This window comes from Ciona intestinalis, chromosome 9 (genome assembly GCF_000224145.3).
Source record: "Ciona intestinalis chromosome 9, KH, whole genome shotgun sequence".
NCBI lineage: Eukaryota > Metazoa > Chordata > Ascidiacea > Phlebobranchia > Cionidae > Ciona > Ciona intestinalis.
In genome coordinates, this window is record NC_020174.2 from 4,200,977 (window position 1) to 4,228,194 (window position 27,218).

At 38.9% G+C, this 27,218-nt stretch overlaps 5 protein-coding genes and 1 long non-coding RNA gene across 9 annotated transcripts; 3 read left to right on the top strand and 3 right to left on the bottom strand.

Moving 5' to 3' along the window:
• The first annotated feature begins 59 nt into the window (after positions 1–59).
• Positions 60–4,970, top strand: LOC100181467 (receptor-like kinase LIP1). The gene is made up of 9 exons (XM_002122895.4): positions 60–549; positions 623–762; positions 1,097–1,250; positions 1,456–2,444; positions 2,787–2,858; positions 3,102–3,171; positions 3,222–3,516; positions 3,785–4,030; positions 4,359–4,970. The coding sequence occupies exons 1-9, from the start codon at positions 125–127 to the stop codon at positions 4,560–4,562; spliced, it is 2,595 nt and encodes an 864-aa protein (XP_002122931.2). The 5' UTR covers positions 60–124; the 3' UTR covers positions 4,563–4,970.
• A 159-nt stretch (positions 4,971–5,129) lies between these two features.
• LOC100183837 (serine/threonine-protein kinase 10-A-like) lies at positions 5,130–9,192 on the bottom strand. Its single transcript, XM_002122805.4, has 5 exons — positions 8,052–9,192; positions 7,955–7,989; positions 7,673–7,862; positions 6,392–7,521; positions 5,130–6,274 (listed from the first exon to the last, which is right to left on the bottom strand). The coding sequence occupies exons 1-5, from the start codon at positions 8,486–8,488 to the stop codon at positions 5,445–5,447; spliced, it is 2,622 nt and encodes an 873-aa protein (XP_002122841.1). The 5' UTR covers positions 8,489–9,192; the 3' UTR covers positions 5,130–5,444.
• A 206-nt stretch (positions 9,193–9,398) lies between these two features.
• Positions 9,399–12,828, top strand: LOC100186208 (mitogen-activated protein kinase kinase kinase A-like). Of its 3 annotated transcripts, XM_018813287.2 has the most exons (6): positions 9,399–9,958; positions 10,126–10,160; positions 10,212–10,404; positions 10,649–11,132; positions 11,295–11,769; positions 11,837–12,828. In XM_018813287.2, exons 1-6 carry the CDS (start codon positions 9,531–9,533, stop codon positions 12,661–12,663), a joined length of 2,442 nt encoding a protein of 813 aa, XP_018668832.1. In that variant the 5' UTR covers positions 9,399–9,530; the 3' UTR covers positions 12,664–12,828. The 3 variants fall into 3 exon arrangements, with proteins under 3 accessions (XP_018668832.1, XP_002122776.1, XP_026691880.1); XM_002122740.3 differs by having other exon boundaries at positions 10,649–11,769; XM_026836079.1 differs by lacking the exons at positions 9,399–9,958; positions 10,126–10,160 and having other exon boundaries at positions 10,244–10,457; positions 10,649–11,769.
• Positions 12,829–13,282: 454 nt separating this feature from the next.
• LOC113474552 lies at positions 13,283–14,125 on the bottom strand. The gene is made up of 2 exons (XR_003396222.1): positions 14,041–14,125; positions 13,283–13,668 (listed from the first exon to the last, which is right to left on the bottom strand). It is a non-coding gene; the product is annotated as an uncharacterized LOC113474552 (long non-coding RNA).
• Positions 14,126–15,599: 1,474 nt separating this feature from the next.
• On the bottom strand, positions 15,600–20,485 carry LOC100180688. Its single transcript, XM_018813288.2, has 8 exons — positions 20,139–20,485; positions 19,793–20,016; positions 19,428–19,688; positions 18,784–19,331; positions 17,561–18,671; positions 16,308–17,507; positions 15,925–16,235; positions 15,600–15,785 (listed from the first exon to the last, which is right to left on the bottom strand). Exons 1-6 carry the CDS (start codon positions 20,194–20,196, stop codon positions 17,163–17,165), a joined length of 2,547 nt encoding a protein of 848 aa, XP_018668833.1. The 5' UTR covers positions 20,197–20,485; the 3' UTR covers positions 15,600–15,785; positions 15,925–16,235; positions 16,308–17,162.
• Positions 20,486–20,935: 450 nt separating this feature from the next.
• LOC494357 (G-protein coupled receptor GRL101 precursor-like) lies at positions 20,936–25,055 on the top strand. 2 transcript variants are annotated; one of them, XM_009861379.2, is made up of 5 exons: positions 20,936–21,138; positions 21,425–21,672; positions 22,014–22,274; positions 22,416–24,068; positions 24,136–25,055. In XM_009861379.2, exons 1-5 carry the CDS (start codon positions 21,090–21,092, stop codon positions 24,499–24,501), a joined length of 2,577 nt encoding a protein of 858 aa, XP_009859681.2. In that variant the 5' UTR covers positions 20,936–21,089; the 3' UTR covers positions 24,502–25,055.
• The last annotated feature ends 2,163 nt before the right edge of the window (positions 25,056–27,218 follow it).

Genomic DNA, 27,218 nt, shown 5'->3' on the forward strand with positions numbered 1-27,218 from the left:
TTCGCACCCTGCTGTTTTTGCGGCAGCTTTGAGGGGATTTCCCAAATTTATCAGTCCCTAAAATTACAGTTTATTCTTCTGTATTTCGCAACTGGCGAGTTGCATTTAGCGTTTAGTATTTAGAATGGCTTCAATTTGGCAAGGTGAACTCGAAATCGAGTTTAAAGAAAAGTGCGATCTTGCAATAAACATTCAGGGCAAAATTAACTGGAGAGGGAAAGAGTTGGTTATCAAAACTGAGTCGTTAAAAGTTTTGTCAAAGGTTGCGCTCAAATACGTAACATTGAAAGGCGGTGTCTCAGTCGCGCTGTGTCATTGTCTTAAAGAGTTATATCCGCGAGTGGCCGTGCAAAGTTTCGAACGTAATGACAAGTATTCGGTATCAGTAGCAGTATCATCTGAAACACCAAACGAAGTCGAATTTGTAAAGGAAGTACAAAACAGCAAAGCACGAACAGGAATTCAGAATTTACTTCAAACGTTGATTCCACAATTTGGAACAGATTTTTTAGCGTACAAATCACTTGCCTTGAAATCTGTAAAACTCCAGTAAGACTAATTACATTAACTATTTAAATACCATTTCATATAGTTTAAGAAAATAATTGTATTTTTCTTGCAGCTTAAATGTTCGCGACCAAAGCTCATTCTCTACAACGGATACTAAAGAATCTGTGAAGGATACCAGTGTAAGAAATAGTTCAGACCGGGTAAAAGTTGCTTCCTCATCCCCTGTAAAGCAAGCCAAACCTAAAGACAAAGGTCAGTCATTATTATTGTTATTGTACAGGTCGTGTCTTTATGACCCGTTGTACATGTTATGACCCACTTTTGGTTCCATTAGAAGTTTAACTTTTAAACATAAATAACACTTGTTGGACCGCTAGTGTCCGACCACGCTTCTTTTTTTAATAAATGTTAATATAATTTCAACTGTAAGGGTGTTTTAACAACTGTTGTTTTGTTGCTATATCCTGTCTTTTTATTTTAAATATTTTCAATCTTTTCCACCCTAAGCGAAAAGACAAAGGTGTGAATTACCATAAATACTAATACTCTGGTTTACTGTGAGAGTAATGTGCATAAATATTTGCAGATATAACAGAATACAACGCTGATGATTTGAAAACTGGCGATGATAAAGAATACTATCTTGGAAAAGGCACCTATGGAGTTGTGCGAAAATGCCATCACCCAGAACTTAAAGTTGTTGCTGTGAAGTGTCTCAATGTGCCCAATGATAGCACTAAGTACGCTCTTACTACAGTCTACATTGTTTTAGTAGTAGTTTTTAATCACATTGTGTGTATAATTCATGTCGTTTTATAGCTAATTTTCTTTCCTTCCTTGATTAAATCTGATTTTCGTTGAAGGAATAACTGTATTTAAAGGGCTAAATAAAAAATTAAGTTAAGTTGTTGGCTCAAAAGTCTAAAGTGTTTGCTATTTTAACAGGTTGCCTGGAGAGGCCAAAGTACTGCTGGAAGCACACAATGAATTTGTTGTAAAATTCTATGGGGTTTGCAAATGGCAATCATCTCTTGGGCTAATCATGGACTATGTTAAAGGTGGAAGTCTGGATCTCTTGCTGTTTGACCACTCTGTCCCTCAAATCTCATGGCCATTGAAAGTTCGCATTGTGCACCAGATTGCATGCGGGCTAACATCCATGCATGAAAAGGATATCGTTCACGGCGACTTGAAGAGCTCAAATATTTTGCTGGATTCCAATATGGTGCCAAAACTGGCCGACTTCGGAGCTGCAGTAGTTGCATGTTTTGCCGGCAGCCGCTCAACAGAAGATGACGACGACCAGTTTACAATCGCTTATAGCGCTCCTGAAGTCCTGTCCGAGGGTTTTGTGCCGAAAAGACCAAAAGCAGATGTGTACAGTTTCGCAATTGTAGTCTTCGAAATTTCCGCAAGAACGAATGCTTTTGAGCCTCGTGTTCTAACAAACATAGAACTCTTCCGTGACGCAATTAAGTCCGGTAACCGCCCTGATATTGATCTTATTAAAGATGAGCAAGAATGTGAAACTCCATCTGATGAGTCCACAGCAGACATCCTGATTCAAATCATTGAAGAATGCTGGGAAGATAAACCAGAAGACAGGCCGGACATGAAAGACATATGCAGACGCATACATGAACATCAGATTGCTGAGCAGCACGATGATAAAAGTATCCAAAATCACATACAGGAGATAAAGGGAAAACAAGACCGTACCTCAGAAGAAAGGGAACTTAGTGATTTCCCATTGATATCTCTCAGTAGTCTGGTTCCACCATTATATAACTATAGTTCAGCAAATAGCTCGCAAAGCTCCAAAGAATCCAGCAAAGAGTCGATCAAAGTTGAGGTTAAAGAAACCCCTAATGTCAAAACTCCAAGGGAAAAAGCTCCTACTTTTGAAAGGCGAACTGAATCTCCACCTTTAACAGGTAATGGTTGGGAATGTTTACATTTAAAACACATATATATATATATATATATTATTCACACGTTGGTTAGCCTGTTTATACATATTTTTGGTTGGTGGCTAGTTTTAACTCCCGCGCTAGGATAAATAAGTGCCATTTGTTCAACTTTTAATTACAGAAATAATGGTACTAATTAGGTATCTGTTAGGTTTTCTTGTTCATTTTATTTGTTTAATAGTTTGTAATATGCATTTTTATGTATTATGTATACTAACAACTCAGTTTTTATCCTAATATCCATTACTTTAATAAAAATACAAATGAAATACAAATTTTTCGTTATTTGATGTCTTTTCCATACAGAATTTGAGAATACAGAAACTGGTTTCAGTGGAATTTCTCTTGAAGAAATGATTAAAACAATGGGTGCTGAAGGTCATAATTTGTTTATGATTCTACTCTTCTCTTTTACATTTGCTATGTTTATTACTGAATTGTTTGTACCGTAAATCTAATATGTAAATATCCAATTGAAACAGATTAATTTTTTTATCATAGAATACTCAGTTTTACACAAATCTCTGAAAAGCTAGGTCCTTGTTTTGTGTACCATGTTATTTTATATTCAGAATTTTTTTTTTCTATAGTTCTGATTTTCCAATACTGATTTTTTTACAGAAGATGCAGAAGAGCTGTTTCGAGACAAGCGATATAAAGATGCCATTCCACTTTTACAAGGAAGTTTAAGGTATGAGTTATATAAGTAGTTGAATGCATACTTAACTTTCTAAATTTCAGGCAAATCGCAGATGTCCATAAGACCTGCATGATCCGGCTTAAACTGGCTATTTGCTACTATGAGGTTCTTGAAAGAGACAAAGCTGACAGCGAGTTAAAACAAGCATTATCTGACATCCAAAAACCCATAGCGTCGTCTTCAGAAACTCGAGATATTGGGAATCAAGCAGTTGAAATAGCTGATATATTTGTAAAGCATACAAGACTCTCACGGGCTTTACTTATTTACAAATCAGCAGCTTCTGTGTTTTGTCAAAGCAAGGACTCCAATGTTTCATCTCATGGGGTTGGAAAAGTAAGATAAGTCAATTATATTTAAAAAATATAGATTTGTTTAACAAAGTTTTATTTTTACCAGCAATAAATATTGTTTTTTGTTTACTAAAAACATACATTTTACCTTTTTTTTTCTTTTTTTATCAATGGTCAATTTGAAACCTGTTAAATTACCACCAAAAAGCTAGGAGAATGTATATTTAAACAGACAAATTAAAAAAAAAATTCTGCTTTATCAATATTTCACTTGGTACTTCTAACCAGGTTTTTGATTTTTATTTATGCAGTGCATCAGGAGACTACAGGAGCATTTCTGTGAAGTTGGAATGGCAAAACACTCAGTTGAAGTTATGCAGTTTTTGTTGGCGAAACTGAACCAGTTGGGTGCAGTTAGTTGTGAGGTTATGACTCGTGGCTACCATGATGCAGGATACTTCTATGATGGAGTCAGCGAATATACAATGGCGGTTGAATGTTACGAAAAAGCCATTGGAGTAATGGAGACAACGCATGGGGAACAAGCACAATATCAGGTCGAAAAATATGTATTTTTATTTTTTAATTTATAATTGTAGGGATTTATTCTTTGGCAGGGCACTAAAACAAACCTGGGATTTAGGCCAAAATCAGGTTATTACTCTAATACAGCACATTAAGTGTAATAAAAAATAGTAGTTGTTATATTCATACAATGCATAATAGAGGTAATGGGACAATTCTGGCCTAAATCTCTGGTCACATGGCGTGCCACGCTATGGGATCTCACCCACATAGAATGCACAGCAGTTTATTAGTGTTTTATTCTATAGCTGCATGTTTGATTCTGAAACTAACCTAAAATTATCTCAATTTCCAAAACAGAATATCTACGCCCAATGCTTTCACAATATGGGGGTCACATACAAGAACATGAACAAACTCAAACATGCTCTTGATTGCTTTACACGAAGCTTGGCACTTTATAAATCTGCTTTGGACTGGGGTGATGAGGAAAGAAGGAGGAAAACTATCGATAAAAACATCAGGAGTGTTGAAAATCTCAGAATGAGGCTACTAGTAGATTGACCTAATTTAAGCAATCGAATTACTTAGCGATATGTTTTAAAAAAGAAGAGAAAATGTAAGGTTCTAATCTTATGCATATTTTTAAGCGCATATATATCTAAACTTCTTTACACAAATTCAATTTTGTATTATTTAAATTAATGATTTAATCTTAAAAACTTATTTTATCCGCCGGGCAACAAGAGTGTTTTGCCCAAGGACACATACGCTTAAAATGTCGGCAGCATCAAGCTTTGAACCTGTATCTTCTGGGCTAAAGAGTAAGTTTAATGATCGACTTATTACTGCACTGTTTAAATTTGTATTATTATTTAACTGAAATTGTTTCAGTCATTTGTTCTATTGTGAAATACTCATGTAAAGTCAGCACTGGGATGTGATTTGATGAATATAAACTTTAATATTTTACTGACATGACTGTTCATTCGGGAGAATATACTTAAAATAACGAGTGAGAATAAATAAATGTAACTTGCTTTATCGCATGGTGAGAAAGTGACAGTTGTTAAAACACGGATGTTCTGTTTCATACGCTTTGCAGTCGTTTTCCCAAGCAAATGAAACAAGTTACATTCATTCATTTAATTATTTGTCCACTCCACAATTAGAAAACTATGATTTATTCATTTCTTCAAATACGATATCAAATACTGCTGATGGCTTTACAAGAATATAAGTTTAAGGTGATTAAAATTATTTAAATGGTATAACAATAAAAATCAAATTAGTATTCATTAAAATACTTCTTAAATACACAATTCTTTAGCTGTCAGAGAAAAACAAGCTATAGAACCTAATAGAGTAGTGTGTCTACTAAAATAGGTAGGCAGATTTGTTGGAACATAAAATCTGTTATACCCGATTCAGGGTTTAAACAAATAATTAGGAAGGTGGATAAGACATTTTAAGCAGCACTTCGTTTAACATTTTTTTTGTTTTCTCTACGCTTTTTTCTCGACTAGCTGGGTCATCATGATAATTGGTATACTTCTCGAATTCCAAAGCATCTTCGAACAGTTTCTTGGCGTCTTTGAACTGACCAGTTTTCATGTAGGATATCCCACAGTTGTGAAGACATTGGGCACGTAAAGCCATCGCCATAGTCGATTGTGGATCAGTTTTTTTGAGTATTTCAAAGACTTTTTCATACAGCTTAACAGCGCGTTCGAAATGGTGCAAATCGTCGCAGATGTATGCGATGCCATGCAAGGCGGCACCAGCTAGAACTGGCGCAGAGTCCAGATATTCACGCTGCTGCAGTATCGACGTCATCTTGTCAAATAGAGAAAGAACATGGTCATGTCGGTTGTATTGGTACTTATACCCCTTCCTCACTACCTCTGTGCACTTGTACAAGCCTTCGACGGCCGCTTCTTTTCGGGGCAATACAGTGTACAGTCTCACACAATACTGCATAATAAGTACCCCGCGTACTGACTGCGAAGTTTCAAAGTATTTTTTCGTGACCTGAAGTACATTTTGTGCGACCATCCTACAGTTCCTAAAGCGAGCATAATCAGTTGCCCCGCTAAGCGCTAATTGCAGTTGCGCGTCTCCTTCCTTACTTCTACCCAGTGCGTACAAGCAATGCGCTGCCTTGAGCCCATTTACCAAAAGTGCGTCGGCGTCGTTTGCAGAATTTCTCAGCATATCAAGAAACAAATCCAGGGCCATATCATATTTCTTTTCTTTCCAGTACCTCTCTGAGTCATCTGGAACAGAAAATAAGAGGTTTATTAACCTGTATATAATACAGTTGGGAAATGCGATATGAAACAATCACCTATGCAAACAGACTTATTAGACTTCAGGCAGTTATTAATCCTTACCAGACAGGGAAAGAGATCTTAACATTTCGTCTATACTTCCAGTTTCAAGTGTTGGATAAGTGCTTGATTGTGAGGCAGAAAAGTAGGTACTGTCATGTTGCTCCTGCTTTTCATTGTTGGGTTTCGGAGTTGAGCTTTTTGCCGGTTTATTCTTAGCCCTATGTTGTTTTTCTTCATTCCGCTGCGGCGGGGGTGAATATTGTGCACCATTAAATTTGGCATTTTCTACTGTCTTGGATTCTTCCATTGGATCAGATTCGTCGGACTTTATACTGAAATCGGGCGAGCGTAACTTTTCTAACTTTACCCACGATGCTTTAGCGACATCCTTGTTGTAACTAAGGGCTGTGTAAAGCTCCTTTGCCATGTTGTGTACAGATTGGGAATTTTGGTTTCCCCAGAAGTTGTTGGTTTGTTCTTCTATATTTTGCATCCTAGGTCGCCTCTTCGGCTGACCATTCCAGGATGAAATCATAACCTCTTCGAGAAATGTAATAATGTTGTGATCGTTGGACGGTTTCACTGTTTCGTCTTTTATTTCTTCGACTTCTTTTAAATCTGGTCTCTGGCCACTTGTGACTGCTTCTTTAAACATTGATACACCCCCATTTAAATCCTCACAAGCTTTACCTCGAATTAGAACTTCGTATATGATGATAGCCAAACTATAAACATCTTCAGGTGTTTTCCTTTTTCGACTGAAAATGGCTTGGAAAAATTCTGGAGCTGCATAAATTAAAGTATATTGATGTTTGCCTGCAGATTCTCGCTTCACTTTGGACGAAGTTGTTCCAGACGTGGCGGCAATCTCGGCTCCCCCGAAATCGGCTATTTTTGCTCGCAATTCCCGATCAAGCAGTACGTTAGCAGGTTTCATATCGCCGTGCACTATCTTCTTACTGTGTAAATATGCTAACCCGCTTGCTATATCCTTTATAATACGTAGTCGAAGCGGCCATGGAAAGTACAGAGATCTGGTACTTTTTCCTTTTCGGCAAAGGGATGAGAGATTTCCTCCGGAAAGATATTCCATCAAAAGACCAAAGGCTCCTTGCCAACCAGTTATACCGAAGAAAGCAACCACATTACTGTGCGAGAGCTTAAACAACATCTTCGCTTCGCCGTCAAATCTGGAACAAAGCAAGTAGTAATTCTCAACCTGTTGTTTAGCCCAGCCTAGTGGTTCTAAAAGTATTAGTACTGCTCCCAATCTTTCATATATGTTTAAAGTATAGGGTTTAAGGTTGGCTAAGAAACGCAACCATAAGTTTAATCTCAAACCTTTCTCGGCACTTCTTCTCATTCTGGGGCAGATGATTCTCCATACATTTAACCGCAATAACACCAATGTCATGATGGTAAGCCTTCAGTACGACACCGCATGCACCTTTTCCAAGGAAGCCTTTACTGTCGGATTTTGTGTAAACCTCTCCCGGCTCAAAATACGCTGGACCGTTGGTGGCTTCTTGACCTTATTGTTTGCAAATATGACTTATTATGGATAAAAAATGAATGCTAAATCCAAATCAATCTTATTTTTGTATTTGTAATTATTAAACTTACGTTTCTTTTGTTTTCGAATTTCCGGAGGCGATAACCTGAGAAAAACATAGATTGTCATAGTACTACAAGATTTACATTTTTTCACTCTATTCTATACCTTCGTTCGCAATTTTCAATAGATGCGTTTGAATAACCCACGAATTTTGAACCCTGCATTTCCGCAATCTTTTTTAACTCGATTTCTAGGTTAGGCATAAGTTGACCTGCCACAATCTCTCTTCGTAGGTGCTTTGCTTCTTTCTGTGGTATTCGAATCTTAAACCCCATGACATTTGGGGCTACCTCACGAAACTCAAAGGTGTGAATTTGTGGGTTAATTTTGTGGAGTCCATAACACACTGCTGCTGATAAACCACCGCATTCCAAAACTGCTTGTACTTTGTGTGCTGGTACTTCCCGCATTAAGTTGCTAGTTAGTGGTCTTTCGTTTCGAGGATACCAGAGTGTGCCACGAATATCATTTGCCGGGACAAAATTGCTTGCGAATTCAAGTTCATATTCCTCTTCGATATACGTCACGTTGCCAATATCCATGACAACACACTTTTAAGCAAACCGTATAGCAGTACACTAAACAGTAGGATGTCTAAACCAACAAACGGGAAAAAATTTGCTTTGTTATCTTATTAAAGTACTAGAACAAAATATTCCCTTATTGTTCTAACTACGCTGTAGAACTAGCTTGGTGAAGAGGAACTTAAACATGGCAGCTAACTGAGCTGGAAAGTAATTGCTGTCAGCTACTGCTGATACAATGTACCAGGGAATAAACGCGGGACAAAATAAGGGGATTCCCGTGTACTTAAGGCGAAGTTCTTTCTCTCTCTCTTTCTCTTTATTTGTTTTTCGGAGCACCGTGACTGTACATTAAAGCTAGTCAGTTCATTTTACTGATTGATCTGTCGTATATTGCTTATCAAGCTATTTAGGAGACAATTTCGTCTTACCACGTTGAGTGTTTAGGTATCCTGCGAGGAAATATAGCAAGAACAAGTTTGTGTTTACGCTTTGTCGCACACTAAACAGCACTTGCGTGATTGAGACAAGATAGCAAAAGTGCATAGTTTCATGGCTGTGAAGCAATGTAGCATATGTTGTGTTAGTGTTGCGCGGACATTTGATTCGGCTTTCAGAGTATAAGAACATTTTCCGTTTGTAACGAGGCAGTATTGTGATATGCTGTTTCTTATATAAACCAGCATCGCTCGATAATGACACCAGTCATCGCATCGCATACACAGAAATAAAAAAGAGTAGAACGCGCAACTTCCCAAAACCGTGATATATTCTTTTTTCTATTCACGTGACCGCCAACTCCGTCCCCATTTCGCTTGGTCTCCATTGTAAAAGATAGGCGCACAGTGATTTTAGGAGGTTTTAGGTGTTTATTTTAAAAACTACACTAACTATTCCACTTTATTAGGCCAGTTTAGTTTTTGGTTGGTTAACGCTTACACTTTAGCGCTTGTTTGGGAAAATTAATTTGTTTGGGAAAATTAACTGCTTGGGCTTATTCATTTGTATTTTGTACCCTATCGTAGAATCTATTGGTCAATATTAGATGTAGTTAGCGAAAATGGACGTCCAACTGGTCGAAGAAGAATACGAACTTCAATTCCCAAGTACTTTTGATCCAGCAAATGATATACGTAGAACCATACGGTATCCTCGCGACGAACGACCGTTAACGAGCAATTTAATCAGAGAAATTTCTGCCCATAAGCTACCAGAGGTCTTAGGGTGCGGTGGTTTATCTGTAGCAGTATGCTATGGGCTGTATAAGATAAATCCAGCTATTCACGCCTTTGAGTTTCGAGAGGCTTCTCCGAAGGTTATGCTGTTCAAGTTACGAATACCGGTAAAAGTGGCAACGAGTTTTCGCCGAGATGCAATCACTGGCCTAATTTCCCAGAAGTTAGAGAAGGAATTAAAATTGCTGCCTTCAGTGTTTGGAACCAAGTTCTTACAGTATTCAGATACACGTATCATCAACTGTAACCGGAGGTGATGCTTTTTGTTTTAAGTTTAATCCATAAATAAATGTAACTTTTCTGCTCCTGCAACGTGAGTCGTTGCAGCACAGATGTCCTGTCTCGCACACTTCGTGTGGCAACTGCTGTAACAGCTGTAATAATTGTAACGTAAAAAATAATAAACTCGTTTGATTGCAGGTTGTCCCCAAACGAAATTCGCCAACGTCAGTACGGTAAGCATGTTTTGCAATTAAAGTGGTGATTGTAATTAGCTTTTAATACAGAACAAAACAACAACGTCATTGGCCCGCGGTATATACCACCAGAAGATATCTGCACAGGAGCAAACGGTGTCGGATTTTTAGGCCAAGGATGTAGTGGCGTTGTTCTGCTTGCCTACCACCACGATATTGGGAACATTGCTGTAAAATGTATGGAGAACCATTTACCTCAAGACGAGGACAGATGTCGGCTCAGGTTAGAAGCCTTTTAAAGCCGTGCAAGCTAAAGATAGGATGGGGTATAATAAGGTTGGCCATATATGTGTTTATTCTCTTTTCTTGTCCCCAAATTTGGTATAGTAAACAGAGATTATTTACAGAACTCTCGACTAAAAGAGCATTGGTAATTGTTAAGATTAGAGATTTGGAAATGTGTTTTAGGTGCTAACAGTATCCTAGCTTACCCACAGTATACAATTACAGCGTTCCGTTTTTTTTAGATTTGACGGCGAGGCGAAGATGTTGTTTAAGCTCTCGCACAGTAATGTGGTTGCTTTCTTCGGTATAACTGGTTGGCAAGGAGCCTTTGGTCTTTTGATGGAATATCTTTCCGGAGGAAATCTCTCTTCACTTTGCCAGAACGGTAACTCAACCGGATCGCTGCATTTTCCGTGGCCACTTCGACTACGTATTATAAAGGATATAGCAAGCGGGTTAGCATATCTACACAGTAAGAAGATAGTACACGGCGATATGAAACCTGCTAACGTACTGCTTGATCAGAAATTGCGAGCAAAAATAGTCGATTTCGGAGGAGCCGAGATTGCCGCTACGTCAGGAACAACGACGTCGAAAGTGAAGCGAGATTCGGATGAAAAACATCAGTACACTTTGATTTACGCTGCTCCAGAGTTTTTAACAAATATTTTTGGTCGGCGGAAAACACCCGAAGACGTCTACAGTTTGGCTATCATCATATACGAGGTAATTGTTCAGCGCAAAGCTTCAGAAGATTTCAGAGTCAAAGATATAGGTATATTTAAAGAAGCAGTAAAAGCTGGGCAGAGACCGGATCTGACCGACGTAGAAAATTTATTATCAACAATGCATTCCTCAGGCGATAATAATATCATAACATTTCTCAAGGAAATCATGGTGTCATCATGGAGCTCGGTGCCGAAAAGAAGACCTACGATGCAAGAGATTGAGCAACAAGCTGATAAGTTTGGAAGAAATATCAGCGAAACTTCTTTACGCGAAATGGTGGATGTGTTTTGTGCTGGGCGAACAAACAATCCTTTGCCGCAAGTTACTGAGTGGTTGAAGCTAAGCTGCCTGGAAGCTCCAGATTTCTGCGCAAAACGAGCTTCCTCTTCTGCTGACTCGGACCCTGCGCCAGCTACACCTAACCACCCATTCAAAAATGAACCGTCTTACGAGCCTGCACACTCACCAGCAAAAAGTGATAGAAAAACCAAGAATCCAAACGAAAAACAAGAGAGAAAGCATGAGTTTACTTTTCCAAAAAGTGACAGCACTGATTTATACACGCCGACTGCTTCCACAACGTTTGGTACTGGATTCGGCATTGAAGACATGCTGGAAACGTTTTCTTTGTCAGGTAATGTAATTCGCGTTATTAAAATAATCCTAGGAATGGTTGTCCTTAATAACCATCTTCTTTACAGAGGACGCGGAAAGCCTTTGGTTGAAAAAGGAATACAGTCGAGCTATTGATTTGTTTAACAAAATAATGACGATAAACACAACCTCGCCTTCAGTTGTAGCTCTGACTAAATTGAAGATTGCTCACTGTCATTATTGTCTTGGTAGCAGCGTGAATGGGAATCAAGAAATGTGCAGCGGGTTGAATATCTTGCAAATACGCGCTGATTCGAAGTTCGTTCCTACAATGGCAGATGGGAACAGTATGGTTGAGGTAGCGCGGACGTATTACGATACCGGACAACAAAGCCGAGCGCTCTTGATTATAAAACAAGCCGCTACAATTTTCGGAAACATATCTGAAGCAAGGGCAAAAGTTAGCGGGCTTGAGCGCTGCGCCAGGTTAATCAAAAAACATCATTCACAACGGCTAACTTCTAGTGATCGAGTGGTCGCCGTGTGTAAGTACATCGTGGATTGTTTAGAACCGGTTGTGGTCGTTTCGCCAACAACTGCTGGGTCAGCATTGCATTCTCTGGCGTATTTTATGGACGAACTTACCGAATACGAGCTTGCTGTCAAATATTACAAGGCCGGAATGAACGCAGTTGAGAAATGCTATGGCAAAGAAACGGCCCAGCGAACACACTTCTACACGCGCACACTACATAATCTTGCAGTGACATACATGAACATGGGCCTGTACAAAAAAGCGGATGAGATGTTTAAATTTGCGCTTGAGCTCGACCACAAAGTGACCGACTATGATTCAGCAGAACAGAAAACAGAGAGCATTCTTCAAACTGAGCGGCTGATTCAAAAAAATGGAAGGCGTTTAGAATTGCTATAATACCTATTTTGCTTATTTCTAACTTAAACATTTTGCTCCTTTACCAATGAATTCTACGATTTTTTGTGTCCGCTCAGTAATTCCTGTTTAATTTTCTGCGAATTTTATTGATTTATTGACAACATTACATATAGGGTATATATGATTATAAGCGTTAGGCCTCGATGACTTTTTCATATAATAAGCGAAGGAAAATCTATATAAATTCGCGATGAACTGACTCTACGATAACATCATTATAACAATTAACGATTAGAGTTTTAACATAAAACTCCCCAAGACTATACAGATGTAATAATTAATACAGTAGGGTGGGGGAAGATGGGACACCTTTTGACTCTATTTTCTCATTCCATTTAATAGTAAACAAGAAACATTCCACGATTTATAAAACTATATCCTCACGACTCTTATAGACCATTGTTAATTGTTTAAAACACGATCAGGATATTTGGATATTATGAGATAAAGGTGTCCCATCTCCCCCCACTCTACTATATTATAACTACAGATTTAACAGGCACTTAGAATTTTAGGCGAAGACGGTTTTGTGCCTATGCAACCAATAATTGCCCGACTTTTTCTTTCTACAGCTGGTACAACTAAGTTCGACGCTGCATTAGGTTACAGGCAACAAGCAGTAAGTTTAGTGAATTCGGCCTTTCTACAAGCCTTAAGATAAAAAGAGTGCGACAGAGTAGTTGAGTCTCTAGACTCTACAATAGTAGCAGTTACAAAACAAACACTTGTATAAATATTAAGTTAACACGAGACAATCTTATAAATTAGAGTTAATTCTCATGCAGTTATATGAAGAACAGGTTCTTATGTATTGATGAATATATATAGTTGTATATTAGCGTGTCGGTTCTAAATTATCATTTTCTGTTGTGTTTGTTTTCCGCGTTGGTTCAGGAGACGCCCTGTTACTATCATCGGGGTTCATTTTTTGTACAAGGCATGTAATGTTGTTCTTTAATATTACCCCCAACTTGTCGAATAGGTCTGAGAATAAAATTGGGTTTACCAGACTGTTTATCGGGAACAGAACTGCGGCGGAGACTATAAATATCTCGTGTGCAAACTCTTGTGGGATAAAAAGCTGTACGTACGATATAATACAAATAGGCAGCCAGCACGCGAAGTTAGTTATTACTAGTTTCGTGACCCGACGTTGCATAGCTTGAACCTGTTTGTTCGTATTTGTGGAACTGCGTACTTTGTCCACCGATCTGGACGCCTTGATGTAAATCATGTAGTACGCTATGGCCACGTAAATAAAAGCTACGAAGTTTATAGAAACGATCAGAGTAGGGTAGAACCAACCGTTATCGTTTGTGGGTATAAAAAAATGCGGAATGCAGAATATGTTCTCACTGTAAAATCCGTAAGGCCCCAAAAGCGGAAAACGTGGATGGTTCTTTGAAAGGTAATCTATATTGTTAAAGCCGGGTTGGAAAAGGTGCGTCGCATTTATCGATTCCGTGATAAGCTTTATGTTCTGGATCAATCTGTTCAAAGGTTCAAGTCTGACTCTTCCGGCAGTCTGAAGTTTCGTCTGCATCCAGTACCCTTCAACGAAAACGGTCGCTACCATGACCGGAACCGCGGCCAACAAAATCGACAAGCACCAAATTACAAACATAATAGCAGCAACCCATCTTAGACGTAAGCTTCGTGATTCAATAGGGTAATACACAACGTATTGTCTCTGTGCAGCCATAACAACAATGGTAAACAGAGAAGCTTGTCCCGCCACTACAGACATGGATCCCAGAAAATTACAAGTAAATCCAGTTCTCCAAGCTAAATCAACTAAGCAATAATGCCCAGAAAACATGACAGCTTTTACAGAGAGAGCCAGAAAATAAATTGACATAAGCCCGTCGGCGACATTCAAGTTCAAAACTAGGAACCGATTGGATATAGAGACGGGGTTGCCAGCTTCGCCAGTGTACAGGCTACGTAAAGTATATATAAAGACTGATGCGTTACCAGTTAGCCCGACAATACCCAGTAACCAAACCCAAATCTTTAATCCGATACTTGCAATCATCTCTGTTCTAGAAGAGTCCAACATCGTTTGATCAAATGAGGCAGGACACTCATCAGAGCCGTCTGGACAATCGTTTACTCCATCGAACATAAAATTATTAGGTACTGATGTATTGGGAAAACCATCACACTGAAAGAACTGCGAACAATTGCTTTCGTCTTTCCCATTGCCACAGTCGTCGAACCCGTTGCAGACCTATATAGAAAACGCAGCATGATTCAAACATTGTATAAATTAACGTTGAATGACTGGTAGTTTTAGAACAGTAAATAACTAATATACATTAGCATATAGTTTAACTACACCGACACGAAAGGATATCCGATTATTTTACGTCGTACCTTTTTACGTTCAATACTGGTTGAGTTATCGCACAAGAAGCGACCGGTACAGTTAAGTTCCTCTTCAAAAATAGCTGGCAAGCAGGCAACCGATTTGCCGTCACATACATTTTTCGCTGAAAACGTCAACTCACCCCTTACAGTAGAGTTACTTGTCGCATTGCAAGTGTACAACCGTGGTACAGCTAAAAAGTCTGACGTGTACGCATTAGCCACTGAGCAAAATGCCGGACGCACGGTGCAGTTTGACGTGCATTCGTCGGCTAAGTCGTGACATTCTACTTGTCCATCACACGTAAAGGCATTGATAATTTTGTTTGTGTTGTGCCCGATACACCTTTTATAAAAAAGAGTTACGATAACGCCGGTTCGCACACAGTATGAAGTTTTAATACAAAGTATCTGTTTTGACAAAAAGAAACTGACGGATACAGTCTGTTTAGTTCGTGACTTCCTTAAGCGTTCATACAAGCGACATTCTTTAAGAGAATTTTAAATACTTACTGTATTATGCCTGCACCTTTGGTTTTTCTGCAGTGTAATTCATCAGAGAAGTCCGCACAGTCCAACACACCGTCACAAACTTGGTGTAGAAAGATTGACTTTTGTTTGTCACATTTAAAAAGAGAACCCAATTCCAGCCGGTTGCACACGATAATCGCTTCTGTGACGTCACAAAGGCACTCATCTGAGAGGTCAGGGCAGTCGAAAATTCCGTCGCAAAGCTGTTTTTATAAGAAAATGAATTTCTTCTTACTCGACAGATGTGGCAAAAGTTTTGTCAACAAATACCCTCATATATTAAAACAGTGTATGTTACACACAACACCTTTTATGTAACCAATTGCCACGAATTTTACTTACTTGTATATTGCTTACGCTGGTATTTCCTGTTAAGCATTTATTACAGCGGTTTATTCCATTATTACCAACACAAATGTCAAGGTCGTCATTACACTGTGTTACGTTATCTGTTACGTGGTGCTGTGGAAGTACACAGGTCCTTCTATTTGTCCCAACAGGGCATTTAAAGCCAGCTAAATGACGAACTTCATCGCTTCCATCCAAACAGTCTTCGACAGAGTCACAGAAACTTTTTAACGCGATACATTGACCGCTGTTACACTGAAACTGGTCGGGTGGACAAAGAACGTTAGCTGTTACAGCACACACACCTGAAACATACGATGTATTTCTATTACTAACTCGTCAACGCAATTTCCTGTTTCAAAGCCGCTGTTACTTACCGATAAAATAGACCAGAAACACCGCCTTCGTCCGTCCTTGTATAAAGTTCATAGCAGGCCCAAAAAAATTTATAAGCCCACGACGTATAAAATCTACCAATAAAAGGGGGGGGCCCTTGAAACAAACTAAAGAAACAATTCAACTTAACTTATCTTGGTAAACCATCCAGCTATTGCTAACACTATCTGACAAACGGCAGCAGGTGTTATCGCTTGCTTGGGTGACCACAGTCTTATATCCGGTTACAAACGCCCAGTAAAAACGAAAGGCTAGTTAATATGAGAAAGACCTGTTCCTTTTTGGTATACCGAGACACGATTCTATTGGTCCTGCATGTAAAGTTAAGCGACGACGTGAATCATACATTGCTCATATACATACAAACGCTGACGCAACTAAATGCGACATACGTCATGAGGGAATGACCAGTTCGAAATACCCGCTGTCTATTTTGATCTAATATAATCCTTGTTTTATGTCCACGAATAAAACCCGTTAAAGCATAACGCCAACCGGCAACTATAATTAACACAGCTATACTCGCAAGGTATAAATTATTTATTTATTTTATGTTCCTAATGTTGCACCTTCGTTCGATTATCGCAACAACTAATTAGAAAATAGTCCTAAAGCTACGTCTTCTATATTAAGCGGACAATTGCCATAAACTTGTTTATTGTTGTGGGGTCGAGAGAATGAAAAACATGGCCATCTTACCACATCATATTATGTGTAATTCTACGTGAAGGCGGGCAATGTATATACACAAATGAACAACGCTTTTAAATAACAAGTTCCGCATTTTATAAACGCGATCTAAAAACACATTATCTGGGACGTCCTGCTGTTGAGATTTACACTTCCAATGTACTTTGCTTACTGCTGCCTGGCAACGCGACTAGAGAAGTACCAGGGGTCTTGAGTTCAATAAACTCAGATTGTTGCTTTCCACGACAGTGCTGACACATAATGCCACTGACCATTGTTTTACCTAGTGGCTTGATGCGCCTCCACAGTTTCTCAAAGACATTGGAATATAGTAGAGGATTCAGGACGCTATTGATAGGTAGTAGAACCACCGCTGTGACAATATACCCAGTGTCAGTTATCGTCACGATACGTGAAAAGTGCATGAACGACATTATACAGATTGGAACCCAACACGTGAAGTCTGTAGCTACCAGCTTGATGATCTTACTCTAAAAGTACAGTGTGTCAAATACAATTCAGTAATATGTTTAAAGTATTTTACCTGCATTTTTGCAGCGCGGTCTTTTTCCGTGCTCTTCGTTGGTTTGGTCGTGTTTGAGTGTTTATAAATGACTAAATATGAACCTGCTATAAACAGGAACAGCAGAAAGTTTACGGAAACAATGACGATAGCGAACTGCCAACCACTTGCATTTGATCTTACGAAGAACTTTGACAAGCATACGCTGCTGCGGGAGTAGTACCCATACAATCCTTGTATAGTATTATCTGGACTGTACATGTTTAAATAGGCGCGGACAGATGACCACGTAACACTGCCGTTGGCGTACATCACTAACGGTGTGGAGTTGCGTGTATACAAGCCAACTTGATCTGTGAAGGTTCTTGCTTGATTTAAGCGCACGACAGTCGAGTTAAAGAACTTGCTTGGTAGCCATGCACCTTCCGTTACGATTTCGGAAAAGTATGCACCGAGAGGCAAGACGGCAAGAGTAACTGCAACGGCCCACGCAATAATAACTGCAATTAATACTTGTACTAGGCTGATGTTCCTTGACCGCCATGGAAATAAAATGGTGTATAATCTCATCGCGGTCAAAACCGATAAAATAAAAAGGGAAGCCTCGCTGGACGTGACTGAGAGAGCCCCAAGATAGGCACACGTCGTACCAGTACGCCATCCCTCGTCTTCAAAGCAGTATTTACCGGAAAATGACACTGAATACCCAGCAACAACGGCAAGATAGACACCCATTAAAAAATCGGACAAAGCCAGGTTAAATATGAGAAAATAGTTCCCCTTCGCGATCGCCGAACAGGTTTTAAGCTTTTCATATTTCAAGCAGGTTTTGCATATCACGTATGCGTTGCCGGAAAGTGCGATTATTGCCATAATCCAAAGCCACGCTCGCAGAAATCCATTGCTGATCATTTCATTTCTGGATGATATTATGCTATTTTTCAGAGCTGGAGGGCATTCGTCACTTCCGTCATCACAGTCGCTAAAATCATCGAAACGGAACCACGTAGGAACTGACGTAGGGCGCTGGCCGGTTGTGCAATAGAATCGGTCTTTGCAGTTTAACTCATCTGACCCATCGTCACAGTTTCTGTATCCGTTACAAACAAGACTTCGGTCAATGCTCACGAACCTGAAACCAAAAACCGAAAAAACAATTTTACCAACTACAAACTATTAGGCTGCGGTTTGTGTGTGACGTTTGATTAAATATTCAAAAGGTTTAAGTTATATTAAAAACTCACCTGCCGCTTTTGCATTTAAACCGGCCGGGGCATTGCGATTCTTCGAATTCCACCCTTGGTTCACACCTCGACCAAAAACCATTGCATATTTCGTTCGTCGCAATCCTTATTCCGTTACTACAGTTATATTCCAGCATCGTAGATTGCAGAAAAGTTTTTCGAAACTCACAGAACGCCTGTTCCGTCTCACAAACTCCCCCGCACTCGTCACTAAGATCATAACATTCAGGTATTCCGTCGCATTTAAATGCAGTCAGCTTGCTTCTATTTACTCTATCCCCCGGACACGTTATAACTTCGGATGAAGCAAGTTTTCGGCAATATCTCTCGTCTCTACCATCTGGACACTCCAACTTTCCATTGCAAACGTCGGTAATTCTGATCGAAGCATTCTGCCGTTCATCACACTTAAAAGTTCCGCGTCTGCATCCCTGTCGTCCTCCCACGCAAACTTGGGAACAAATATCCGCAGTCGTATTGGCCTCAATAGTTTTTTCACACAAGCATTCGTCCGAAAGGTCGAAACAGTCGAACACTCCGTCGCAAACCTGTGTTTATATAATTCATAGTGCTAGGTATGAATGAATGTAATTTATTTATATCCTATGGTGGGCAGCTAATAACAGTTTTTTTCTATATCTTACCTGACGATTTGAAATAATTGCTCTGCCGTCGAAGCATTTAAAGCACGTATTCTCATTCCTAGAGTTGGTACAGGAGTCCGCTTCATCGGAGCAATCTACGGTACTATCATTGACATAACGCTGGGGCAATACACAAGTATCACTGCTGTTTCCAAAGATGCATTTTAATCCTGGTTTCGCTCTTATCTCATCTGAACGGTCGCCGCAGTTGTCTTTTCGATCACAGGCAAGATCAAACCGAATGCATTTCCCGTTGTTGCACTGCATAAATGGTGTAAAACCAAATAATTGACGTAATATTGTACTAGAACACAGAACCCTAAAACTTTATTAGTTTTCCAATTTACGATATAACTCACACCTACTTGAAAGTAGCTTGGCGCACAAGTTCCATTTGCCAAACAAACCGGTTGCCACGACCAGCACCTTTCATAAGGTAACATGCAGCCCTTTTCGTCGCTTCTGTCACTGCAGTCTTTTCGACGATTACAGACTTGATTGGTAGGAACGCATTCCAAACCATTCTTACATTTAAACATGCCATATGGACATGTAAAATTTGATTGAGGTGAAGGAGTCTGACCATTAACTGTAAATAAAGTTGTGTAATGTAAATAAAAACTATGTGTATGGCTATACCAAAACATCTGCTATAACAACCAGTGTACTTTATAGCCCTATACCGGGTTAAAATTTTAGAAAAATACTAACCTTTAAAAACGATGGTCAAAATACAGCAATTAATCAAAAAACAAAGAATCCGCTTCATCCTGCTTCATCTAAACTATAAATTAGTAAGTACTCATATTCACAAACGGCTCGCCTTATAAACACAAAAATACGTAAGCCAAGCAACGTTAAAGAAACATATTCACAACATTATTTTGTTTAAATCCCAAATTATACTCTCCAGACAGCGTGAATATAATAAACAGTTTATGTTTAGCTGGCTCACTATGCTTAAGGGAACTTCAGCTGATCGCCAACGTACGCTCTATACCTCGTTCGTCAAGCAGTTACATAATTTCAAGTTATTCTGCGATATATAGGTAGACTGTAGTTATATATACCTTATGCTCCCTACAGTACGAGTGTTCATACAATGTTCTACCATCATACAATTGTGAGTCAGCGAAGCGATCGTCAACGGACTGTATCCGCTTTAACCTGTTGCATCATGCAAGTTTTATACTAAAACTTACACAAAACTCTATGAAGACTTGTTATAAACATATAGTTTTGTCTTTATGTGCGTATAGCATAAATGTATTTCCTCTAGTTAAACAGTTTTTTTGGTAAGTATGGTCACTACCGATTGATTAAACCAAGTATAAATGAGCCAAGAGAAAATCTGTTGTCCTAACTTTCTAGTTTGTATTAATTACCATAAAGCGTCTGTGGAGACGTGACATGATTTATTCTGTAAACGGAAACTTGGAAGAACCGCGTAGCAATTATGTCGACACAGTGCTCGTCGTACGTCAGAGTGTGTCTGAGTTTTTGTCTGTAGGTAACAGGCACAGTTAGGGCAAAACGTTGTGAGTAAAAATGTAGAAATAATTTGGTCTTATAATTAGGTAGTATAAAGATTCGAAATTTAGGTGATTGACATTAAAAAATTAAGCTTGTTTTGAGGGCTACAACACTAACTTGTGATGCGAAATGCATCTTGGTTGTTGGACAATGGTTTTCTTTGCGTTGGTCTATAATGGTAAGTTTATACTGAAGTGATTTTCTTTTTTGGATTTTTACTATTGAAATACAGTGACTGTAAACACAATATATTAAGGTGGGACAAAATGGGACTTGTTTTCATTCTATTGTGTCGTCCCATTTGGTAGTAAACAAAGAACATTTAAAAAGTTCTACAACAGCGAGACTTTAAAAGAGCGTTTAAAATACAATCGGGATATTTGGATATTGTGTGCTAAGATGTGCCATTCAGCCCACATTACTATATTTGTAATTTACACTAAAATAGAAATTTATCTATGTAGTGCTTGGCCAAAACCATAGAACGGTTCTGACGGTTCAGTCCATACTAAATACAAACAACACATCTTGTGGAAACGGATCGTTTAGCTGTGCCAATGGTAACTGTATACACGCCAGATTTGTTTGTGACCACCATAATGATTGTGGAGACAAAAGCGACGAAAGAGGATGTCGGATACGTTTAAATACATGTTGGCCATGGCAAAGTAAATGCAACAGTAATAGAACTTGCTCGAGGGGTTATTTTCAGGTTGGTACGTATTTTTTAAACAATTATGAAGTATAGGGTGGTTTAGGTGGGATGTGTTTTCCTTTTTAACTGTCGTCCAACATTTCGGTAATAAACATAAAATATTTAAAGAATTATGTTAGCGCAGCTCTGCGACTCTAAAGACGTTGTTAATTGTTCAAAACACGATCATAAAATATTGGATTTAGCTGCTATCTTAACCCACAGTACTATACATACATGGCCTGTTTATATGGTAGGCTATTGTATATATGCTCGTATACTACTGAATGGGCTGTAGTACTTTTGTTTTGCAAACTGTATACAATTTAGCCCTTTCAGCCAATGTTTCATTCATTCAGTGTAGAAACGGGAAGTGTATTGCATTCGGTTTGGCGTGTAACCGGAAAGATAATTGCGGAGATGGATCGGACGAGATTCGTGCACGTCCTGGTCTAAAATGCAGCTTTGGTAAAAGGGACGAGTTGTGTGTATTACCGCAAATGTATGTTGATGATGGTGTGACACATTGCGATGATAGAGTTGACATATGCTTGAACGCCAGAAACCAATCAACCTGTTTTACTTGCATGGACAAAATGCTCATTATCTCAAATAGACAAGTACGGACTATCCTATAATATCCTTTGAGTAATGTTTATATAAGACATGATATCCTAGTTCGGTAATTATAATCATTGTCTGTTGGTTTTAATTTTGATTGTTAATTTGTATAATTGCTGCATAAAAAACATTTCTTATAGGTGTGTGACGGCGTGTTCGATTGCTTCGACTTATCTGACGAATGTCTTTGCGAAATGCCCCAAATACCGGACGTATGTGACAACATATGCACCAGGCGTAAGGGTCGTTGCAAACGGGGGACATTTCAATGCGGTGATGCATTAAATGTTACTGTAAACTTTAAAAAAGTTTGTGACAGGAGAATTGACTGCCCTAATGGTCGCGACGAACAGTATTGCCGAATGGGGACACATCAGACCCGAGTAGTAGCATGTCCAGCGGACCCAAAGAATATGACAATAAAAACAGCGAATCTATGCGACGGCAAACCAGAATGTTACGACCTCAGTGACGAATGTGGGGGTGTTTGCAGCATCGAGCAGGCGTTTTGCAAATTCCAAAATATCTTTCTAAATCAGTCTGATTCGCTCGTGTACAGATGCGGAAATGGATACCCACTCACAACACAGGATATTTGCGATGGAACTTGGTCCAAATGTCAACCTAGAGTCGAACACGAGGAGTCTCAATGCGACGGACGACATTTCTGTGGTGGTAGGAACATTAACTCATCTAGATTAATAAGTTATGACAAGGCGTTGGTCTGTGACGGATACCGAGACTGTGCAGATGGCTCTGATGAATGGTATTGCCCTCAACGATTCAACTGCACTTCTAGTATAAAGCCAAGTTCAGTTCCACGAACTTTTACCTTCGACGACTTCAACGATTGTGTCGATGGTAGCGATGAATGTCCTCCATATCTCGACTGGAACTGGTTATCTTCCCGTAACGAAATGATCAGCGTTATTTTCTTCAGAGTATGGGTCTGGATTATGGCAGTTATGGCTCTGTTGGGTAATGGATACGTCATCGCGAAAACATGCCAGCGCGCTAAAAAGCTTTTGAAAGCATCAGCCGTTGCTAAAGCAAACCACTTTCTTGTCTTCAACCTAGCTGTTTCCGATTTCCTAATGGGAGTATACCTGATATGCATAGCTATTTACAGCGCGGTGTTCTCTGGTCGATACTGCTATGAGGATGAGAAATGGCGAACCGGATCTTCCTGTCAGTTCCTAGGTGGGCTCTCAGTGGTTGCTAGCGAGGCGTCAGTTCTTATATTAGCTGTTATGACGTGCGTGAGACTGTACTCCGTTTTTATGCCTTTTCGATCAAGAAACTTGAAGTTTTGGACCGTAAGTATATGCGTTATGATTGTATGGGGTCTATCAGTTTGTCTTGCAGTTCTCCCCATGTATGCTCTCACTGTGATAGACGGGGCATGGCTACCAAGCAAGTTTTTCAATTCGACCATCGTTCCAATAAAAAGTGCTCAGAATTTTATGGATCGGATGGAAGTGTACGTTTTAAACTACTCAGAAAATGCGACACGTTCCAATGGAACTGTACAATGGTCTACCATCCAAACCTTCCTAAACGTCCACAGTCCAAAAAATAGAATCATGGGCTTGTATGGCTATTATTCGTCGAGCAGTGTTTGCATATCCAGACTGTTCGTGACTCCTTTGCAACAAGGTTGGAGAATTTCCATCACAATAGTTTCAATAAACTTTTTCGTGTTCGTCTTTATTGCATTGGCGTATCTGGCAATATACAAAAGAGCAAAACAACAGCCTCGCAAGAACGACACCGACCGGTCTGTTAAAATGCAGGTACCAAAATTAAACCTATTTATAACTTGTTGTAACTTTTATAACCCACATATAATTCTCTCTGCAGAGCAAGATATTTCGGCTAGTAACCACAGATTTTTTCTGCTGGGTGCCTATCTGCATCATGGCGTTCATTCATTTCGCACGAGTTGCAAATCTTGACGGTACAGCGTACGTTATAGTCGCAGTTGTTCTTATGCCAATCAACAGTGTTTTAAATCCCTTGTTGTATTCCAACGCTCTTGACAATCTGCTAAAAAAGACGTTATTGGCTTGGAGAGCATCTAGACAGAAAGCTGCCTTGCTTCAAGGTGAAATGTTTCAACGTTTTAAACTTCAGGAGTCTGCCGGGACATCTGACAAGGCAGAATCGGACAATCAACCTGAATCAATTCACGCCACCCCTGTGAGAACTGCTGACTCAAAATTATAGGCACATATTACCAGATTAAAGTTGCAGTTTTTAAAAGCTATTTTTGTTATAAAAACTCTTTTTTTACTTTTACGGTATACAGTATTGCTGGGTAGGATGGGATACCTAATTAAATCCCATGTTTCCGGATCGTATTTTAAACAATTATTAATGTTGTTTAGACATGCGTGATACGGTTATATCAATCTGTAACTTTTTATATATTTACTACCAAATGGTAACAGAAGAGAATAAAAATATAACCCATCTTACCCCACCATATTAAAGATAACAGCAACATAAAGTAACAAAATAACGTAGACGAATGGTAATGTCACCCGAATATAAATATATTTCTTATTTTTGTGGTTTTAACATATCGTGTTAAAAAAACTATTTTCATATAAAGACGACCATTCTGATATTTTGTCCGGGATTTCAATCGTTAAGACCTTTACATCTGGCGTGTGGTTTTCAGTCACACTGCAGCTTAAAGCAATAAGTGCCACGTGGAAACTACAAACTATTATTTGATTGGTTCATTGATTTGATTACACTTTAATCGACTCGTTGTGTGATAAGCAGTTTTATTCAGCGTTCATTTGTTTTATTCGTTAGGTGAGTTTGAATGGCCAGTTTTCTTGCAAATCCTGGCATTGCAGTATGTGAACGTACAATGACAGATAAAGTTATGGCACAGGATGTGAATCAAAGGTAGGATCATGCAATAGTTAAACTGTATAATATATATTTAGGTTCAGATAAAGATTTCCAGCAAAAAAGGGTGGGGAAGATGGGACACCTTTAACATATAATATCCAAGTATCCTGATGATGTTTTAAACAATTAACAGCGGTCTGTGGGAGTTGTGAACATACGGTTTATAATTATTTTAATGATCTTTGTTTACTTGGACGAGAAAATAGAATGAAAATGTGTCCCGTCTTTCCCTATACTACTTCTATTAAAAGCCATTACAATGACCCTTTTAGTGGGTGTGTAAATGATCTGTCTATCTATTTAATTACAAAAATTATAAAACAAAATTTTGAATATGATTAGTCAAATTAAATCAATTTTAAATAATAAAACACTTTGTGTTCGGTGTATTGTCTCTCTTAAGATATCGGCTTCGTGTACTATAGTCCTATATATATGCCCACAGCTATATATAATAAGTTCCTATAACCGTTGCTGCAGGTGTATTGTACTGTGGTAAAACGTCGTACCGTTATTTTTTGTTCTGCAATTATTGTTACATAAGCAACATCCGCAACTTAAACCTTATACACACACGAAGGCAACTTCAACCATATATAGGTATATACAAAAGTTTGCTGTCATTTTACTAACCATTTCTATCAATTAAGATTACGTTGTATAATTCATTTCGGGTTAACATGTTCGCGATAGTTAGTGGCTTGTAGTGTGTTCACTAATATTATATCATCCTACATGTTTGTTGATATACAGCGTTGGTAAAGTATCTTTCTCTTGAGTTTTATTCCCGCATTTTTGTACAGAGCCGGTCTGTTTACGCTTTTCATTACAGCCGGATAGCTAGAGGCGTTTACATTTATAACCGCACAAATCCTCACTTAATTTTGCTATTGGACAGCTTTTATAAATCCTGCTAAATGGCAACAGTGAGACCGTAACCTATTACGTATGTGCCGCTTTAAAACCGAGTGAATCACGTCAAAGAAACGTATTATCTATGCGGCAATAGAGCCTGTGGCGCTCAAGGCAATAAACGTACACATTTTTGTGTTTTAATTTTGTCTTGGGGTTTCCAATATAGTTGTTGCATCACACACACATATGTAGCAAACGAAAATGACGCTGTTTATACGAAACGTGTTTTTAAATACTATCGTGGCAATATACACCTCTATTGCTGAAAACGTTTAACTTTATTTTCCGTTAATGTAAAACTGTTTGTGTGTCCAGCATCACAGAATGCTCACCTCCCCGAAATTATTAATTGAAAAGATTTATTTAATTCGACACACGAGCGTCAATCTGCCGCCAGTTATCTCATTATGCGTGTTCCGTGTCATAAACAATATATCTATCCGTGAGAGGTTTGGTATTTCATACGCGCCTTTTGGAAAGTTCAAGTTGGTGTGTAGTCATCTTACACGACGTCACAGGCCAATCAGAGACGCTTGTACGTGCGAAGAAAAAAGGCCACACCGCGGGACACACCCGCCGCTACATAAACCTGCTCTGTCTCAGCCTTTTTGTAAAGACACAGTTGCAGGAATTAGCATGGCTTAGTAGAAAGTACTTGTTTAATTTATTTTTTACTGAGACTGTCTTTGGTAGGTTGAGCAGACGAATAGGAACTGTTTGCAATTTAAAATGCATAAAGTGTAAAAATGCATGCAGAAAAACTCCCTTTCCCGCCCGATAATGAGTGAGAAAGTCTTGCGAAACGTGTCCTTTTCGCTATGAGTTGTCTTAGGTTTTACGACCTGAAAATTGCAGAGTCTGCAATTAAATCGGCGCCCGCACCTTTCTTGGTGCAATTTCGCAAATTGTCTAAACCTTATAACTTCAAACATAGATAGTCAGATAGAAGCGAAATTGTCGTTAGACTTACTTGCCCAAAGCTACGAATCTGTTTGAATTGCGTAACACAAGTATCGGAAGTGAGCGAAGACAGATATCAGATACTGCAGTGACGTGCAGAGAAGGCGACAGAATTAGGGAGCAAAGACATCGAGTGTATGTGT

What these genes read in the sequence shown, in the direction of transcription:
- LOC100181467 (XM_002122895.4), top strand. Translation starts at nt 125, where the DNA reads ATGGCTTCAATTTGGCAAGGTGAACTCGAAATCGAGTTTAAAGAAAAG. An exon ending in TTGAAATCTGTAAAACTCCA is followed by an intron (nt 550 to 622) that starts GTAAGACTAATT and finishes TTTTTCTTGCAG; the next exon opens with CTTAAATGTTCGCGACCAAA. An exon ending in AGCCAAACCTAAAGACAAAG is followed by an intron (nt 763 to 1,096) that starts GTCAGTCATTAT and finishes AAATATTTGCAG; the next exon opens with ATATAACAGAATACAACGCT.
- LOC100183837 (XM_002122805.4), bottom strand. Translation starts at nt 8,488, where the DNA reads ATGGATATTGGCAACGTGACGTATATCGAAGAGGAATATGAACTTGAA. An exon ending in AATTCGAAAACAAAAGAAAC is followed by an intron (nt 7,863 to 7,954) that starts GTAAGTTTAATA and finishes GCAAACAATAAG; the next exon opens with GTCAAGAAGCCACCAACGGT. An exon ending in GAGAAGAAGTGCCGAGAAAG is followed by an intron (nt 7,522 to 7,672) that starts GTTTGAGATTAA and finishes GCTTTGTTCCAG; the next exon opens with ATTTGACGGCGAAGCGAAGA.
- LOC100186208 (XM_002122740.3), top strand. Translation starts at nt 9,531, where the DNA reads ATGGACGTCCAACTGGTCGAAGAAGAATACGAACTTCAATTCCCAAGT. An exon ending in AATTCGCCAACGTCAGTACG is followed by an intron (nt 10,161 to 10,211) that starts GTAAGCATGTTT and finishes CTTTTAATACAG; the next exon opens with AACAAAACAACAACGTCATT. An exon ending in GGAAACGTTTTCTTTGTCAG is followed by an intron (nt 11,770 to 11,836) that starts GTAATGTAATTC and finishes TCTTCTTTACAG; the next exon opens with AGGACGCGGAAAGCCTTTGG.
- LOC100180688 (XM_018813288.2), bottom strand. Translation starts at nt 20,196, where the DNA reads ATGAAGCGGATTCTTTGTTTTTTGATTAATTGCTGTATTTTGACCATC. An exon ending in GTGCGCCAAGCTACTTTCAA is followed by an intron (nt 19,689 to 19,792) that starts GTAGGTGTGAGT and finishes CCATTTATGCAG; the next exon opens with TGCAACAACGGGAAATGCAT. An exon ending in ACCGCGCTGCAAAAATGCAG is followed by an intron (nt 17,508 to 17,560) that starts GTAAAATACTTT and finishes CTGTACTTTTAG; the next exon opens with AGTAAGATCATCAAGCTGGT.
- LOC494357 (XM_009861379.2), top strand. Translation starts at nt 21,090, where the DNA reads ATGCATCTTGGTTGTTGGACAATGGTTTTCTTTGCGTTGGTCTATAAT. An exon ending in CTTTGCGTTGGTCTATAATG is followed by an intron (nt 21,139 to 21,424) that starts GTAAGTTTATAC and finishes TTATCTATGTAG; the next exon opens with TGCTTGGCCAAAACCATAGA. An exon ending in GCTCGAGGGGTTATTTTCAG is followed by an intron (nt 21,673 to 22,013) that starts GTTGGTACGTAT and finishes TCATTCATTCAG; the next exon opens with TGTAGAAACGGGAAGTGTAT.